The 18,683-nt window shown below is 39.7% G+C and overlaps 1 protein-coding gene across 2 annotated transcripts in view; it reads right to left on the bottom strand.

The window, feature by feature from the left end:
- parvb (parvin beta) overlaps window positions 1-18,683 on the bottom strand; it is a 62,065-nt gene that overhangs the window by 8,562 nt on the left and 34,820 nt on the right. For both annotated transcript variants that reach the window (XM_003221434.4, XM_008111420.3), the window contains exons 2-10: window positions 18,457-18,546; window positions 15,524-15,594; window positions 10,766-10,868; window positions 9,910-10,050; window positions 7,325-7,440; window positions 3,210-3,268; window positions 1,636-1,655; window positions 1,064-1,125; window positions 49-117 (exon numbers count right to left, since the gene is read on the bottom strand). In XM_003221434.4, the coding sequence (XP_003221482.1) occupies window positions 49-117; window positions 1,064-1,125; window positions 1,636-1,655; window positions 3,210-3,268; window positions 7,325-7,440; window positions 9,910-10,050; window positions 10,766-10,868; window positions 15,524-15,594; window positions 18,457-18,546 (731 nt within the window). The remainder of the gene's footprint in view (window positions 1-48; window positions 118-1,063; window positions 1,126-1,635; window positions 1,656-3,209; window positions 3,269-7,324; window positions 7,441-9,909; window positions 10,051-10,765; window positions 10,869-15,523; window positions 15,595-18,456; window positions 18,547-18,683) is intronic.

Here is an 18,683-nt window from a genome sequence, read left to right as displayed (position 1 = left end):
TGTGCTTAAACATATAATACGGCTCTCAGCATTGCTACTATATCTTACCTGCGTTTCTAATTCTGTCACCTCCAAGTTCAGTTTGTTGAGGTGTTTGTTTACAAAAGTGATTAGAGACTAAAAAAAAAAGGTGACCAAAGGAGAAAATAAGTAACTAATAGCTAGGCATATTACAATACAAAATCAGCACTGTTCATCACTTCCATTGTTTATTACGGTCTTTTACTATTTTTCTTAAATTTGGAATTCAATTAAACAGGAACCACTTCACCCAACATTGCTTTGCTTTCCTTTTCTGTTGTTATCACAGGCACCGTAAGCATTCTCTACATGTGAACAAAAAGCCGGTACACTCCAAGGATGTCTAAAAAATTCTTATGCAATGCATATTTGCACTTTTCAAGCAGCGAGACTTAAAACAGTAAGAAAACTATCTGAATTGTAAACTACTGTATATACTCATGTGTAAGTCTAGAAATATTAGTTGAAAAACTGACCCAAAAAACAGGGTCAACCTATTGAAAGGTCAATGTACGTATCATATGAGCACCACGCAAGTTAAACTGCAGAAAAAATTGTCTCAGAATCATGAAAGTGGTGTCCAGTTGTAGTATGAGTGGCTCTTCAAAGGGTCAGGTAGAGTTGTTCTAACTGAAGTTCAAAGCATTTTCATATGGAATCTTAAGCATAGACAAATTTGCCTTAAAACACTGAGTTATGGACTGATCTCCACGGTGTGTTATACAGGCTCCTTCAAGCCGTGTGTGAAATTTTCAGTCGAAAATGTCCAAAACATGTTTAACCATGAACAGGACAGAAATGCGGACTTATTTACAGGGAAGGCGGTGGTAGAGTACATGAATATGCACGCTAACATTCAGCAAGGCCACCCTGTTATATCAATACTTCATTTTAAAATAACATCAATAGAAAATTCAAAAACCCATTGCAGTATTTCTCATTCACAAGGCAGGAGACTAAGGCTAACAAAAACAACCCCTTGTTATCCATAAAGAATGAAGGATCTCTCCCACTTGCCCATTAGTTGCAAAGAAAACTTTACCTTTTTTACTACACTTAGTTTATCTGGAGCATGGTCAAAGAGTGTATCAAAAGCATCTCGCTCTAGTTTAAGGAAGAAAAGGAGTGAGGACTTTATTTTTCAGAATATAATGCAATGCATCACAATACAAGTATAAATCGTCAGTGAGAGTTCATGAAAGCAAGATAGGCAAAACTTTAAAGGAACCCAAGAGAGCAGGGGTCTCACTGAAGGGTTACATTGCATGATATAATGCAATGGTTTCTAGCTACATTTTTTAAAAAAAATCTTTTTTATATACCTAGAATACAATTAGGAACATATTCAGGGGTTGCTGTGTTGGCCACACTACAGGGTATAAAAAAAATCAAAATTCACAAAATAATAATAAAAATAATACGGACAGAGGAAAGTCACAATGTTAAGGGTCACAGGTCTCCATTTAACTGTTGTCAGCTAAGATGGTCTGGAGGGATCTCAATCTTCCATCATGACCAAGGACAAAAGGCAATACAAGGCAGATAATAAAATTTTACTCTATTAGCAACAGAAAAATAACTTCCTTCAAAATCCAGTTTAAGTCTTTTACTTACCAAATCTTCCCATCATCATCCTGCAAACCAGAGTTTTAAGAAAATGCTTACTAAGAGTTCAAACTTAAATAAGTAATCTTCCCCCTCCAAATGCAAAACCAATGTTGCTACACATTTTTAAGGAAAGCACAAAGCCCAAAAGAGGATTGTATCTGATTTTATTTCATGCATTATTCTAACTATTGATACTGCCTGGGTTACTCCTACAAGTTACAGGTTTGTCCTATTGAAGATAAACCAAGGGAGCAGCTGTACTTGCCAGCTGAGTTGAGAAAGAGAGGAACAATGGCCCCTTCTACACTGTCCTATACCAGATCACCTACTTATCCCAGATTATATGGCAGTAGAGACTTAGATAATCCAGTTCAAAGCAGATAACCTGGGATCAGATCCTGGGATACAAGGATAGTGTAGAAGGGGCCAATGAGGGAGGAGAGGAATTACAGTTGCTAAGAATAATAAGTAGGCCTCTTTCACCTCGAGTAAAGTAGCAAGGTTTTCAGTTATTGCTTTAGGATGAAACAAAAAGATAAATCCTATGCATTTCTAACTGCTTTGTATATTTTATTTATGTGTTTAAGATTTACATCCAAATGTTGCAAAAAAAAATATGAAACATTATAGACAGAAGAGTCCCACCATCAGATTCTACACTGGCACATCATTGGATACTTGGCACTTATGAGACAGTACATATTATGTCAAATTGAGTATATAATTTGCTGTATTGTCATTAAAAGGTAAATATTGAGGCTTACATTGTGGTTTTTTGCAATATTCAATTACAGTCGGCCCCACAGAACCAAGAAAGGGCTGTACTTACACATTTATGAAATGATGTTTAGAGATGCTGACCATGTACAATGTCTACAACATAGGATGACTACAAGTGGTTGTATTATGTTTTGATTGTGTGTGCTTGTCACAGGTCTTCAATATTTGATCCGGCTTGTAGTCGATTTTGGCCCAAAACATTTTGTTACCAGAATGATAGAACCAAAGGACCTTCACACACAGAATATCAAGGCACAAAATCCCACAATATCTGCTTTGAATTGGGTTATCTGAGTCCACCCTGCTATATATTCCACGTCAATGCAGATAATGTGGGATTTTATTCAGTTGTGTGGAAGGGGTCCAAGTGGCCACCCCTTCATTCTTTAATAAACTCTATTGTAACGCCCTCAGATCAATTCCTGCCTTAAGCTATGCCCCTGATGTTTTTACAACTGAAGTTGTCTGATTTCTAGAATATGTGCCAGTATCTCTGAAATACAGTTTCCTTGAAAGACAAGTCATTATAGAAAATACACACTCGAGGCAGAGTAACTTAAAGTATGAGTGTGTTGCGTTTTTAAAGGGAATAAAAAGATTCAGATTGTTTTTACTAAATGCAATTAAGAGTTGCTATGTTAACAGATTCTGGGCAAGAACATGCCATGCATAGCCCCAGGTGTGTATCAACACCAAGCATCCAATTTTGCATAATGCAGAGATAATAGTTCTAACTACATTTTAAAAATAAGTATAAGTTAGCCATACAGTGGTAAACCAATATGAATTTCTGTACTTACTCTGTGGTGGTGGTAAGTTCCTCTGTGACATGGGCTGTCTGGAGTAGCCCTTCTCGTTTCTACAAAAGAGGAAGAAGATTGGAAATCAGCTTTATTGGGATGCAATGGGTTAAACTCTTGTGCTGCTGAACTGCTGACCTGAAAGTCGGCAGTTTGAATCCACAGGACTGGGTGAGCTCCCACTGCCAGCTCTAGCTCCTGCCAACCTAGCAGTTCAAAAACATGCAAATGTGACTAGATTTCGGTGGCAAAGGCATAAAGACACTCCAAGCAATCACATGACTAGGCGGTGACAATGCAGGCTCCTCGGCTTGGAAATGGAGAATTCTTCACTCAATGCCAGAGATGAGCATCGCTTCCAGAGCTGGAAATGAAAGGAGAAGCCTTTGCCTTGATTTGTGTATGTGTGTCTCATTGTATTGTAACAAGGCATTGACTGTTTGCCTGTATTTGTTTATATATACTGTAATCCGCTTATTATTATTATTATTATTATTATTATTATTATTATTATTATTATTATTATTTATGACACAGCAAACAAGATAGATATGCTGGATTTCATATCACAAAATCACAAGTCGGACACTTCCCAAGTGTCTAGGACTGTGTGATGTATTTTCGGATGATGTGCGCAGATTCCAGCAGGGTGGCCTTTTGCAGTTGGCAGATCATGATTTTGTCAATGTCTATGGTTTCCAAATGCTGGCTGAAATCTTTTGGCACGGCACCAAATGTGCCGATCACCACCGGGACCACCTGCACTGGTTTCTGCCAGAGTCTTTGAAGTTCAATCTTGAGGTCTTGATAGCGGCTGAGTTTTTCCTGTTGTTTTTCGTCAATGCGACTGTTACCTGGTATGGCAACATCAATGATCCAAACCTTTTTCTTCTCCACAACTGTGATGTCTGGTGTGTTGTGTTCCAGAACTTTGTCAGTCTGGATTCGGAAGTCCCACAGTATCTTTGCATGCTCATTTTCCAATACTTTTGCAGGTTTGTGATCCCACCAGTTTTTTGCTGCTGGGAGGTGGTAATAATAATAATAATAATAATAATAATAATAATAATAATTATTATTATTATTATTATTATTATTATTATTAAGTAGGCACGAAGGATCAGCTAAACCAGAACCCACTTAATTAAATTAATGCATCACCATAAATCAAAAATAAAAAGCATACACTTTCTTTCAAAATAATCCACAGCAACAGCATTTGGATAAAATAAATAACATCTGTTGCAATTAGTATCAACTAAATATTTCTTAACTGGATGAAAGCCCTGAATATTATTTTATGATCCCCAAAGGAGAGAGAGGGAAAAGCACCACTCCAACCTGAACTAACTCATTTTTCTCCTGGGATGCATAATGTTGACACACAGGACATTATGCAAATACATCAAGGCTCCATCCCAAACCTGCTGTATTTTGTTCTGAGGAAAGCACACAAGAAATGCGGGTGAGACAAAAACTGAGCATATCCTTCAAAGTACTCTTTGCACCACCTAGTGGTACTTTTCTAAAGTTATTGTAAAAGGAGGGGAATGAGTGACAAATGGTCTGTTGCTGAGTGAACTGAATTTCCTGCTACAGATTCATTTTCTCCAATAACAAATGGAGACAATAAAGCAGAAAAACGTCTTTGTAAGCACAAGGATGTTAAACTGGAACGCCGGGAGACACACTACTGCTTTCAATCCAAAGTGAGCACAGCTTTAAATGAGAAACAAACCCACAACGGAAGGGAGAAGTATTAATCTCTCACATTTTGCCTAGGCTCAAAAACATGCTGCGTTTCTTGGGGACTCTGCCAGTTTATGCCATCAATCTATCCTGCCATTATTGTAACAGCCTTATTCCACACACAGAGAAAAAGAAGTATCATCTAGTCACTGAGAAAGACCAATATCGGTAAAAGACACAAGACAGCGTAACTGCAACTCTACAACATAGAAATATAGACCCCAGATAGCACACACCTTCATCATTTATGAAATGTGCACATCGAGAGGCAAGAACAAAAGTGAAACAGAGGGTTTTAAAACTGCTTAGCAGCAATTGTTTTGATAGATGGCAATGGTAACCAAGGGTGCATCTACACTATAGAATTAATGCAGCTTGACATGATTTAAACTGCCATGGCTCAATGTTACAGGATTCGGGGAGTTATGGTTTACTGAGGCACTTGCACTCTGCACTTTGTAAAACTGCAACTCACAGGATTCCATAGCTTTCAGCCATAGCAGTTAAAATGGTAAAAAATGGAATGAATTCTACAATGTAGATGCACCATATTGAATGCAGGGTGGCTCTGTGAACACCAAGAAGTTAACAATAGAGTCATTCTATAAAAACTAGAGGTTTCTAGAAAGGTCTTGTCTCAGATAAAAAATAGTATTTACTTTTTTAAATTTGTGGTTTCTCCACTTCCATTGGGGGTTCTAGACCTCTAATCCCTGAAAGATTGGAGGGCCTACTGTCTATTACAATTGGATTCAGTATGATGCCATAATTTTTGAAAAGAAGCCTGAGTTCGGGCTTTTTTTTTAAACAACAGGGCCAAGATCTCCACAAGTGCTCCACTTACTTCACCATATCATCACAAGTAGTTCAGGTGCAAAAGCTAAACATGGGTCTGGAAAACACGGTCTGACCAATTAGCCACACAGCTTTATTTAGGATTATTGAAGTCATCATCTAAAAATTCAGATTAAATTAATTAAAACATATATATCTGTGTACATAATGATGTGTATGCTTACATTTATGGTTTTGCATCAGCTGTCCTGTACAATTATAAATAATTATTTATATTTATTATGTCCCGACATGGAATGCTTGCCGTATATATGTTGTGCTCTGCCCTGAGTCCCCTTCAGAATGAGAAGGGTGGAATATAAATGTTGTAAATATTAAATAAATAAATACTGTATATACTCGAGTATAAGCCAAGTTTTTCAGCCCTTTTTTAGGGATGAAAAAGCTCCCCTCAGCTTATACTCGAGTGAGGGTCCTGGCCGGCTTCTATTCAGGTCAGCTTATACTTGAGTGTATAGGTATTCAGAATTGGACAATCTTATCTTATTAAAGTCTTATTATTATCTTAAATTACAGTTTTATATAAATATTCAAAAACATTTAACCTACTGATGCCTCTAATAATGCAATTTTATTAATATATATTTTATTTTTGAAATTGACCCATAGCTGCTGCATTTCCCACCTCGTCTTATACTCAAGTCAATAAGTTTTCCCAGTTTTTGTGGTAAAATTAGGTGCCTTGGCTTATATTCGGGTCGGCTTATACTCGAGTATATACAGTAAATAAATAAATAACCGGATTTCAGAATACAGGCAATCCCCAAGATAGGTTCTGTAGGTTCTTTCTTAAGTGGAATTTGTGTGTAAGTCGGAATTGGTTTGGTGCAGGCAGCTGGCTGGCACAGAGGGCAAAAATGCACTCTTTGTAATTTATCCAAAAAAGGCACACATTATAGTTCTGGTGTGATTAGAATTCCTTTTTAAAAAACAAAAATGTTAGAACACCGAAGCTTCCAAGCAATGGAAAGGAAAACAATGGAAATAGATAATCCTTCCTTCAAGCAGCCTCTCCTGCTGATCCTGCCCCTTAGGGTGTATTTATGCTGTGGAATGAATACAGCTTGAGACCACTTTGACTGCCCTTTTTCATTGCTATGGAATCTTGGGATCTGTCATTTTGCAAGGTCTTTAGTCTATTCTGCCAAAGAATATTGCAGCTTCATCAAACTACAAATCTCAGGATTGCATAGCATTGAGCCAGGGCAATTAAACGTGGTGTCAGATATGAACGTGGAATGGAGAGACACAGGGAGGATGAAGGCGATATCGATAGAAAGAAAAAGGAAAGGAGGATGAAGCAATATTGATACGAAGGAAGCGAAAGGAGCTTGGAGAAATATCAATAAGAAGAAAGAAGAAGGGGGCTTGGAGAGATACAGCACTAAGATTTCATGGCAGGGGAGAGGCCCGTTCATAGCTATGAATCATACGTAAATCAAATGTTTGTAACTCGGGGACTCCCCGTACAGCAAGACAATGACATCAAATAAGCAAACGGGTGTACTTACCCTGACCACCACTACTTGCACAGAAACATGTTCAGGAAGTCTGATGGGAGCCCGGAAATGCATGGCCAGAGCTACAAGCAAGTGGAGGATGGACACCAGGTTCTTGCCATGAATTGCTTAGAGAAATGCATACATATTTGAAATTAATTAGGGAACAAGTACTTTACGGGACATTTTAAATCAGTTATCTGGGATTGGTCCTTTGCCTTCAGGGCCTCCATATAGGCCAACCAGATTTGTTGCTGCTTCTGTTTCTCTTTATAAACACACCCTTCTAGGATTCCCCAAGTCACTCACCTACTATCTCCTACCCACTCCTCATGGACCCTTCTATCTACTTTCAGTCCACAAATCAATGTGTCTCCTTGTTCCCTAGCAATTTGCATAAAATCACTGTTGATTCCTTCCTGCTAGCACAGTACAGAGTGAATTTTGAAGTCCTCTCCCCTACAACTCAGCTAGTCAATTGGATTGTGAGGGCCCTTCTACACTGCCATATAATCCAGTTTCTGATGCCAGATTATCTGCTTTGAAGTCATTATATAGCAGTGTAGATCTGGCCTGACAGAAAGTGAGGGGAGATCCTGCTTTGTTGTTATGTACATTGAAGACAATTCTGGGGCCGGGCTGTGGCGCAGGCTGGTGAGCAGCCTGCTACAATAAATCACTCTGACCATGAGGTCATGAGTTCGAGGCCAGCCCCTTCATTGACGATGGAGGCCCAGGTCTCCGCCGTTACCAAAACTGCCTTTTTTCATCTTCGGCAGGCTAGACGGCTAGCCCCCTATCTATCTAGGGACAACCTGGCTACAGTGATCCAGGCTACAGTCATCTCGAGACTGGATTACTGTAATGCCCTTTACATTGGCCTTCCTGTGTCGGTGATCCGGAAGCTCAAATTGGTGCAAAATGCAGCTGCCCAGCTCCTTGCGGGAGTCCCGATAAGATGCCACATAACACCAATCTTACGGCAGCTGCACTGGTTACCAATTGAGCACCGGATCACTTTCAAAGTGATGGTGCTTACCTTCAAGGCCTTACATGGTCCAGGGCCGATGTACCTGAGGGACCGCCTCACCCCCTACAAACCCCAGAGATCCCTCCGTTCTGAGGACCAAGACCTGCTGGAAGTCCCCAGTTTTAAGACCTTGCGTCTAACTGCAACTAGATGCAGAGCCTTTTCAGTAGTGGCGCCACCTGAAGTTCGTGCCTTGGGGGACTTGTTGGCCTTCTGCAGGGCATGTAAGACACACCTGTTTCGGCAGGCTTTTGAGTTCTGTTGCTGATGTTTTAAAAGGTGCTTTTAGAATGTTTTTAAGATTTTTTTTTAAAGATGTTTTTAAAATGTTTTTTAAATTGTTGATTTTAGCCGGTTCTTGTAAGCCGCTCCGAGCCCTAGGGGAGTGGCGGCATATAAGTCTGAAAAATAAATAAATAAAATAAATAAAAAATAGCCCCTGCTCGTTGCTGACCTAGCAACCCGAAAGATAGTTGCATCTATCAAGTAGGAAATAAGGTATCACTTATAAAGTGGGGAGGCAAATTTAACTAATTTACGACATTGGAATGAGGAAGTGCATTCACAGTGAATGATGAAGCAGCTGCTCCCCCTTGTGGCCAGAATCGAACATCCCCCAGGAGAAGGTTAAATTGCCTCTGCGTTTATCTCTGTCTCGGTTCTATGTGTATATGGGCATTGAATGTTTGCCTTATATGTATATAATGTGACCCGCCCTGAATCCCCTTCGGGGTGAGAAGGGCGGAATATAAATACTGTAAATAAATAAATAAATAATAAATACTGGTCCATTATCTGGATAAAGGCCACCAGGGAGCACTTGAGAGAGATGGATAGTCCGTTTTATGGGGGTGGAGGGTGTGTTGAAGGAGGAAAACCATTTTCTCCTGTTACCTCATTTAGGATATGGGGAGCAGAAATAACCAGAAAAAATGAGAGAAATTGTTTTCCTCCTTCAACTCTCCCTGTTTTCCTGTTATTCCCCCCACCTATGTCCCTGTCATGGAAACAACCCTCATTTATGATATGGGAAGCGGGGAGGGGGAATAACCAGCAGAAACAGGGAAATTTGTTTTTCTCCTTTAACCCCCCCCCCCCCCCCCATGGACTATCCTTCTTTGTCTAGCTCCTCCTAGTGGTTTTTGCCCAGATAATGGAACAGTACCCAATTCTGATTTATGGTAACAGGAAGGTTCTCAGCAGAATTTGATTTAGAAGGGGTTTGCCTTTGCCTTTCTCTAAGACAGCATGGCATGCCCAAGGTTAATCAATATCCTTCCATGGCCAAACAGGGATTCGAACCCTTGTCTCCCAGTGTTGTAGTTCAACACTCAAATCACTACACTGTGCTGGCTGCTAGGACCCTATAACTAGGATTCCTGAATTATGCAAAACTGCAAATTTGATAATGTACACATGCTGGTACACTTGCCCTTCTAACAAGGAGTCTCTGAGTGACTTCCTCTAAGGTCTGAAGTTGGGCCACTGAGTAGGCAAAGCATATGCTCTCTTCTTTCCTGAGCTGTGGCTCCTGCACAGCAAACCTATTCCTAGGCAAGTTGCTTACAGTCAACGTTCCACTTGATAGTCCAGCCGTGGGGTCGCAGCAAATCATGGACAGCTTCCAGAACAGTTTGCAGTTTTTGCTTCTGGCCAATTTCGGACTGTGTGACTTCAGCCACGTTCAGTTTGCGGCCAGCTAGTTTCTCTACATCAGAAAAACAGAAGATTTGACAGACAAGGTAAAAGGAACTGAATGCCAGGACCTATTTACATCAAATTTCTCACTTTGTTAGTTACCAGTTAACTACTAATGCAACTTTGATTTGATTAGATCTAAGCGGTGATTGATTTTGCTTAGAAAACCAAAAGATCTACTTCAAAATGTCAGCATTGTCCCAATTCATCCCCAAGAACATCTGCTGAAAGGTGGTGTCTTTACAAAAGCAACATGGCTATTTCTCCTCTGTTTATGTTTTTAAATAGTTTTTAATTCAGTGCAATGGGAGAATTTTAAAATTGTTTAATTCTTTGCACCATCATTACTAATTTTAACATTGTTCTGTTTTAAACCATGATACGAGCCATTTTGGATCCCACGCTAGAAGGAAGGCAGTGTATAAATAAAATAAAAACACTAAATAAATACATTAATAATGTAATGATTTGGGAGGACATTTGAAGCTTGACCTCCAGCTCCAAAACTCTAGATACTACTACATAGTAGAATTAATGCAGTTTGACATCAGTATAACCAGTAAGGCTCAATGCTATAGAATCCTAGGAGAGCTAGAAACCTTTTGTAATGACAACTCCCAGGACTAGCATTCAACCATGGTAGTTAAAGTGGTGTCAGACTACGTGAATTCAACAGTGCAGATTAACCTTTTATTCACTATATTAAGCTCAAGGTAACAACTCACCCAATAGTTTCTGTAGCACCTGCCCATCATAGACGTCCTCCTCAAGCTGTTTGACTATGATTCTTTCTTCTACCAAAACATCATTGATCCAATCAATCAAAACCTATAGAAAGGAAACAATACATTACTTGATTTACCTGAATAAATACATACTGCTATTTCAGTTTTATAAAAAGGCAAAGGTTTCCCCTGACGTTAAGTCCAGTCATGACCGACTCACGACTGCATGGAGCGCCGTTACCTTCCTGCTGGAGCGGTACCTATTAATCTACTTACATTTGCATGTTTTCGAACTGCTAGGTTGGCAGGAGCTGGGGCTAACAGCGGGCGCTCATTCCGTTCCCGGGATTTGAACCTGGGACCTTTTGGTCAGCAAGTTCACCAGCTCAGTACTTTAACACTGTGCCACCAGGGGCCCCTTTTATAGGTTTTTTTTAAAAAGCTTGTGAACTCTAGATTACTGCTTGTTATAAAAATATCTTATGAACTTGACAAAGCAGACTCAATTCTGCAGAAGCTTGTGTAAATCTCTTAGTCTTTTCTGGTGATCAGATTCTCCTGCTTTTGAGCAACAGATTAAGAGAGATTTGGTTTTGCTATATGCTGTTAGTTTTGACTTATGGAAACGCTATGCATAAGAGACTTCCAAGGGACTGTGATGAACAACCGTATTCCTAAGCTAAATCAACCCATCTGTAATGAGCACTTTTTCAAATTGCCTTTGGCTTTACCAAGAATTATCATCTTTTCCAATGAGTCATGAAATTTCATCATATGTACAAAGTAAAATAGCCTCACTTTAGTCATTCTGGCTTCTATTGAGAGTCTTTTTCTTGATCTTTTTAAAAGTCTGTGATATTTTTTGGACTCTCCGCAAGCACTATCTCTCAAATGAACTGATTTTTCAAATCAGCTTTCCTCTTTTTCTTCTCCTTCTCCTCCTTCTTTATATCCTGCTTTTTCTCTCCACAAAGGCAACTCAAAGTGGTTTCTTCACTGTCAACTTTCACAAACATAAGTAGAATCCAGAATTCCTATGGCACAGAACTCAAATAATAAATATATACACTTGAGGATTTTCTATAGTACTTTCATCAGTTCTCTGTCTTAGGGCTGATCTACACAAACAGGTTAATCTGGTGTAAATCTAGCTGGGAGCAACCCAGATACAGAACATATGTGCTGAGTCCAGCACCATTAGCCAGATCAACAGAGATCACTATCATCTTCATCAGCGCTGCTCCCCGCTAGCTATGGAGCTCTGCCTGAGCACTCAACTACTGCAATTGCCACTGATGGTTAGAATGGGGCACTTTCATGATCAGTAAGAACGATGAGACAGTAACCCACTGCTTCTTATTGGTGGTGTCCCATTCTACCATCAGCAAAGACAACCATGGTGGCCAGATGCTTAGGGCACTTCCAGATAGGCCCTACATCCCAAGATCTGATCCCAGATTTTCTGCTTTAAACTGGATTTACATTTCCAGATAACCTGGGATAAATAGAAAACCTGGGATCAGATCCTGGGATATAGGGCCTGTCTGGAAGGGCGCTCAGTCCGAGCTCCATGAATAGGCTAAGAGCAGAGATGGCTGCAACACAGGCACAATCCATCCTCTTTTCCTGCACAGCAGGAATGGTGACATCTGGACAGTGGTTTGGGCTGATTTTGACTTTTTCGGCAACTAACGACTAGCAATGGGGTCTGCAGTGAGTGGAAGTGACATTTTAAGTGGCTGAGTGCAACTTCCATTCATTTTACAGCACATACCATTTATGTGATAAAATACATCCCCAAAAGTCACACAAAGTCCTGGCACTCCCTGGTTTGCAAATAAGCCTGCACATGCCTAAAAAGGTTATAGTGGGGCTTAAAACCGCTGGAAATATAACAAAATGGCTATCGGACAGTCCCAAAAGAGTGTTGTCGAAGGCTTTCATGGCCGGGATCACAGGGTTGTTGTATAGCTTTCGGGCTGTGTGGCCATGTTCCAGAAGTATTCTCTCCTGATGTTTCGCCCACATCTATGGCAGGCATCCTCAGAGGTTGTGAGGTATGGATGCCTGCCTCTGAGGATGCCTGCCATAGATGTGGGCGAAACGTCAGGAGAGAATACTTCTGGAACATGGCCACAGAACCCGAAAGATATACAACAACCCAGTCCCAAAAGAATTCAAACGGCCATTACTCTGGCATCAGAGAAGAAGGCATAACTTCCTTGGCTCAGAAGCAGAGGAAAGGCCCTCGCTCCATCCCAATCGACAAAGCTGTGATGACAGAGGGAAAGAAGAAGAGGCAAACAAATGCTCCATCATGCCTAGGGCAAGAAACAAGTGAAAAGAAAAGATAGTTTCTGCAGAATGTAATGTCCTCCCACACTGCCATTCCCTTTTCATTTTGCCATTTGTTTGCAAGCCTTGTTTGTATCTGTTTTTTTCTTGTTCTTATGTTGGTGGCACTAGAAAAAAATGTAAGCAAAGATAAGGATGAGAATAAAAACAACAACACCCCTCTCAAGGCTTGGGAAAGTTTCTGATAATTTTGGTGCAAAGCTATTTATCTGTCTCCTCCAAAATGAGGCATGTAACAGGAAAAAAAACTGCTTCCCATCCCTGGTCTAAGTGCTGAAAAAGATGCTTTTCCCTAAGAAACTCAGCCATTTTAAAAAGCTACTGCATGAAAATCAGAATCCTGGCTATCTCATGCTCCAAAAATCCAGAAAAATGGAAACTACAGTTGATACATGCCTCACAATCAATGACGCTCTCATACTAGATCACAAATTACACAATACTCAAGGAGAAGGGCTGCGGCCTCTACCATCATATGAACTCTGCTAGGAATTATGCCCTTGGTTTTCTCACCCCATCACAGAGAAAAAATAAGTCCTAAATCCAAGCAGCCTCCAGCTTGCTTCAAAAATTACCCTCCAAACATACAAAATATAAAAGAATTGGATTTTATGTCTTGGTCATGCCCCAGCAATACTGTCCTTACTTGCACAACCCCTCTTACATACTGGCTAAAAAAAATGGGGAACTGTAATAAAAAACCAACCCTTTGCAAGCTCTTCTGGTTCTTCCTTTAAGGCAATCTTCCCTAAAGTTTCCATTCTTCACTATTCTATTTTGGTGAATCCACTAATGGATCATGTTGATGAATTCTGAATAAAGTATATGGTGAAAGCAAGTTCAGTAGTTTCCTGAGAGAGAGTTTGTGAAGTACTTCTTTAACGGGGCACTTCCAACAGCTGCTAGGTTTCAATGCTTGCATCTGTTTCCTTCTACTGCTGCATTGTCAGATAATGCTTGATGAGGCAATAATGTTCTGTGGTGGTAAACAATGCCATTTTAATTCTTATTCACATATAAGCCTTTTTTGCAGGTTAAAATCCTTTGCAAATTGAAATATTTTGTAAAATCTTTTCTACCATTTTTCTACTCCCAGTATGCCATTTCATGGACAGATCCAGTTAATAACTGTAAATTTGCTAGGTAAACTGACATTGTTATTGATTTATATCGCTACATACTTTGTTGTATTTTTTAATATTGTTTAGTGCTTTTTGTGAGCCGCCCCAAGTCCCTTCGGGGAGATGGTAGTGAGATACAAATAAAAGATGATGATGGCGATGATTACTACTACTACTACTACAACAATGGTTTGGGAAAGGATATTTAGTAGACATGTCCAAAAATTGCTTTGAATCGTATATCGGATTTATTTCGGATTGTTCTTGCTTTTTGATACGCATTCCGAGACATTGTCTCACAGCGCAACCAGCAATGTAATTCGAACCATTGTTGGCCCATTCTCTAATTGTCTCTTAATGTTTCGTTAATTTTTTCCCCTCCAAAATTTTTTTTAATATATTTTTAAAAATATATTTTAAAAAATTTTTGCTTCTGCAACCTACCTTGAATGGGAGCTTAGCGCAGCCTAATATGGCTGCCGCTCCCCAGCCAATCAGAAGCTTCCACGATGGACGCAAAGGTGGGGGCTAGGGTCCTCTGCATCCATGTGGAAGATTGCCATAAAAGCCCATTGTGTAGCCCGGGCGAGCCATTCTGTGCTGGGCTTTGTGCGGAGAGGGTGGTGGTCTGCAAATGGAGAGCAAGCAAGCCTCTTGAGGGAGGGAGAGGGTGAAGGGGCCCAGTCTGGCTGTTCCCACAGAGTGGTTTGGAGAAAGGGTTAGGGTTTTTTTGCCTGTTCTTTCTCTTAGCAAGGGACTTTCAAGTTTTCAAAGTATCTTTGCACTCCTTGCCAGGGCATTGCTTGGCATGGTGGTCACTGGTCCATTTCTAATTGAAGGCATTGGGTTGAGGCTTGTGAGATTACATAGCCAGAGACACCATTGATTTCCAGTATCCTTCTTGCTTACAAATATAGCAAGGGAATTTCTAGTTTTCAAAGTATATTTGCACAACTTGCAAGGGCATTGCAAATTTGATGATAGCTCAAGAAATGAGGGCGGGAGAGCCCTGTAAAAGTCCCCCCCCGGGTTCCCTTTTTTTTGGGGGGGGGGGCGATTGCGCATGCGTGTCCGCCATTTTAGAAACATTTAGAATCATTACGAATTTTCGGAAATATCCGAAATTTTTGGGTGAAAAAATCGTAAATACTTTCTATATCAAAGCGCCAGCGCCCCCTACTTTAGAAACGAGAGTTGAAACATTTTTTTCATCGATCGGACATGCCTAATATTTAGTCTTGCACCAAAGGAAGGCATAACTATGCATTAGTGATGTTCTTACCTTGATAAGTTCTTTAAATTTGGCATCCTCCTTCGAGTTGGGATCGATCATGGTGCGTTCTTCATTCTCCTCTGCCAGTTTAGAAAACAATTTCTTAGATGAAGCCATCATAATCAACGCACTCATCCCACACAACACACTGTTTTAAAACACTGCCTTGCTGGAATCAGCTGCTGTCTGATTCATAAATGGGGAAACCCAGTCACTATGGGAGGTCAGAAACAATATAAAATGATTATGAGGAATTTGGCTTGTCTTAAGAATGCACCAAATGAAGGATATAACATGTGGATGCTATTCCTGTACACTGACATCTATCAGCATGGATTCCTAAAGCCAATAAGTGGATTTGCCCAAAGACACGTTTTAACACACATGGCTCACTTTTACTACAATATGAATCCCAAGAGATCTGCAACTGTACATTTATTTTCTTATTTGGGGGGTGGGAGGCACAAAATGTTTTTCCAGCTCACTGATTATGAGACTTTGCTATGTGTGAAGTCATACTGTAATTGGGCGTAAATATCCCTGTACATATAGAACTGTCAACCAGTGGAGTAATATTTCATTTACTCACCTGATTTATCTAGTAATCAGGTTTCTATGTGTTTACATATTGCCAACACTGAAACGTAGGAGCCTTCTTGAGATATGAATGAGTCTAATGAACACAAATTAACTTTCATAAAAAAAGGAAAACCCTCTTTAAATAGTGTCTCTTTCACAGAAATACCCATAATCATAGATTTAACTACAAGTTTGAGATGTATTTGCCTGAATATTGCTCACCAACAACATGAGCAAAGGTCTTGTGGTCAAGTTCAGGATGAGCAGAGGACTGCATGAAGATAGAATAGGAGGAGCAGAGTATAAAAATAGCCCTTTTCCTGCCAACGATGCAGCAAATGTCTCCAACACCTGCTGCAGGGAAAGATACTCAGACCTTGATCCTTTCCTCCTACAACCATGAAGTCAGTTCAGAGGGACAGTGTCAACAAAATGGCTAGTGGGAAAGGAAAAAGTAACCATCCTCATTTAAGGAAGAACCTTTCCACACAGTCATATAATCCAGAATGTCAAGGCAGGAAATCCCACAATATCTGTTTTGAACTGGGTTATCTGAGTCCATACTGCCACATATTCCAGTTCAAAGCAGATATTGTGGAATTTCCTGCCTTGATATTCTGAGTTGTATGGCTGTGTGGAAGGGCCCTAAGTTCCTATAATTATTTTGAAATGGAGTGAATTAGAACTGTTATGTATCTCCGCCCAAATACATTTCGCATTAAATGCTGTGATGTTATATATTTTTATCCTGGTTCCTTTTAATTCTGCAAACTCATATAGGCAACCATATCCTTTATTTTTAAACACTCTAACTTCCATTATTTTATGCTCAGTGTTGACAGATGCTGTATAAATTCTCCCTACGGAACCATCTACCAAAAAACAATGTGTTTCAATAGCTAACATCAGTTCTGAGCTTAACCAATAAATTGCTTCAGCTTTCAACATACAGTAGAGTCTCACTTATCCAAGCTAAACAGGCTGGCAGAACCTTGGATAAGCGAATATCTTGGATAATAAGGAGGGATTAAGAAAAAGCCTATTAAACATTGAATTAGGTTATAATTTTACAAATTAAGCACCAAAACATCATGCTATACAACAAATTTGACAGAAAAAGTAGTTCAATACGCAATAATGTTATGTAGTAATTACTGTAATTACAAATTTAGCACCAAAATATCACCATATATTGAAAACATTGACTACAAAAATGGCTTGGATAATCCAGAAGCTTGGATAAGCGAGGCTTGGATAAGTGAGACTCTACTGTATATGCTTATATATGAGTGGAGAAGGTTTTGTATTCTTGGGAATGTACTTGCTTCTTCAGAGACTAAACATCTATGAGACAATGCAATACAGTGCTTTTGCAGGCAACCAGGCTCTCAGATTTGGCATCCCAGATGACATTGAACTTCAGATCCCAGAACCCTTAGCCAGTATATCCAATAGGTAAAGATTTTGAGTGCTATATTCCAAGAATATCTAGGGTCAAGTGGACCCCCTTCAACACTGCTATATAAAATCCAGATTATCTGATTTGAACTGAATTATATGACAGTGTAGACTCATATTATCCAGTTCAAAGCAGATAATGTGGATTATCTGCTTCGATAATCTGGATTATATGGCAATGTAGAAGGGGCATAGGAGCCACTGCTTAGCAAAACTACAAAATCCCATGTTCCCAGAAAGACTTCTCAAGGGTGATAAGCAATTTCTTGAACTTCCACTTTCATGAAAGGATGGCCTGACTATTCAGTTACAATAGTGGCTAGTATTTCCTTCTTTTGCCTCCATAACATCAATCAAGGAGGCTTTCTTCATGGAGAGGGATGGGTTTCCAATTGCCGGCCTATACTCTTCGATGTACGATCAACATCATCTATAAGTAACAGCTTCACTTCTTTAGAGCACATGTGCTAAGGCATGCTTGGGACATTTTCACATAAAACTCAAAGAGAGGTGTACCATTACTCCAACTGTCTGCCTCAATTTTTGAAAATACCATGATGTAGCTTTTGATTCACCCTTCATTTAGATTATTATCACACTGAAGTCAGAACAAGGGTAAATCTTAAGACATTTGCAGAGGGAAAGAGGGAAACCTAGAAAAACAACTTCCTATGTATGAGGGCTCTTATAAATGATTAAGGCAGAAGCCATTTAAATTTATTTTATCCTAGGACTGACTGCACTCAACTGGAACCAAAAAGGAGGTTTAAGTTCTTATGTCACATCATCACTGTCCATTGTATTGCTTTAGACTGATATATCTAGCTTGATCCCTACATCCTACTCACATAATGAAAGAGAGTCTTCTATTTTGTAGTAATTTACATTTGGCAGGCATACTGTACCTAATAATGTATCTTCTGGGTGTAGATCAGTCATGGCAGGGGACATTGGTGCGTTGATTGCATTTTTACCCTCTTCTTGCAGGTCTGTCACTATAACAAAGAGAAACCACAAAACATGTTGGCAAGTTACAAATTTACTTCACTTTTATCTAGTGTTGAGTAAAATGTTCAATGTAGTCTTTACTCTTTTACTATGATTGAATGTAATGATTTTAGCAAGGCTATCC

Source organism: Anolis carolinensis, chromosome 5 (genome assembly GCF_035594765.1).
Source record: "Anolis carolinensis isolate JA03-04 chromosome 5, rAnoCar3.1.pri, whole genome shotgun sequence".
Taxonomy (NCBI): Eukaryota; Metazoa; Chordata; class Lepidosauria; order Squamata; family Dactyloidae; genus Anolis; species Anolis carolinensis.
Note: the sequence above shows the minus strand (reverse complement) of the source record. Positions and strands in the feature narration are given on the sequence as shown.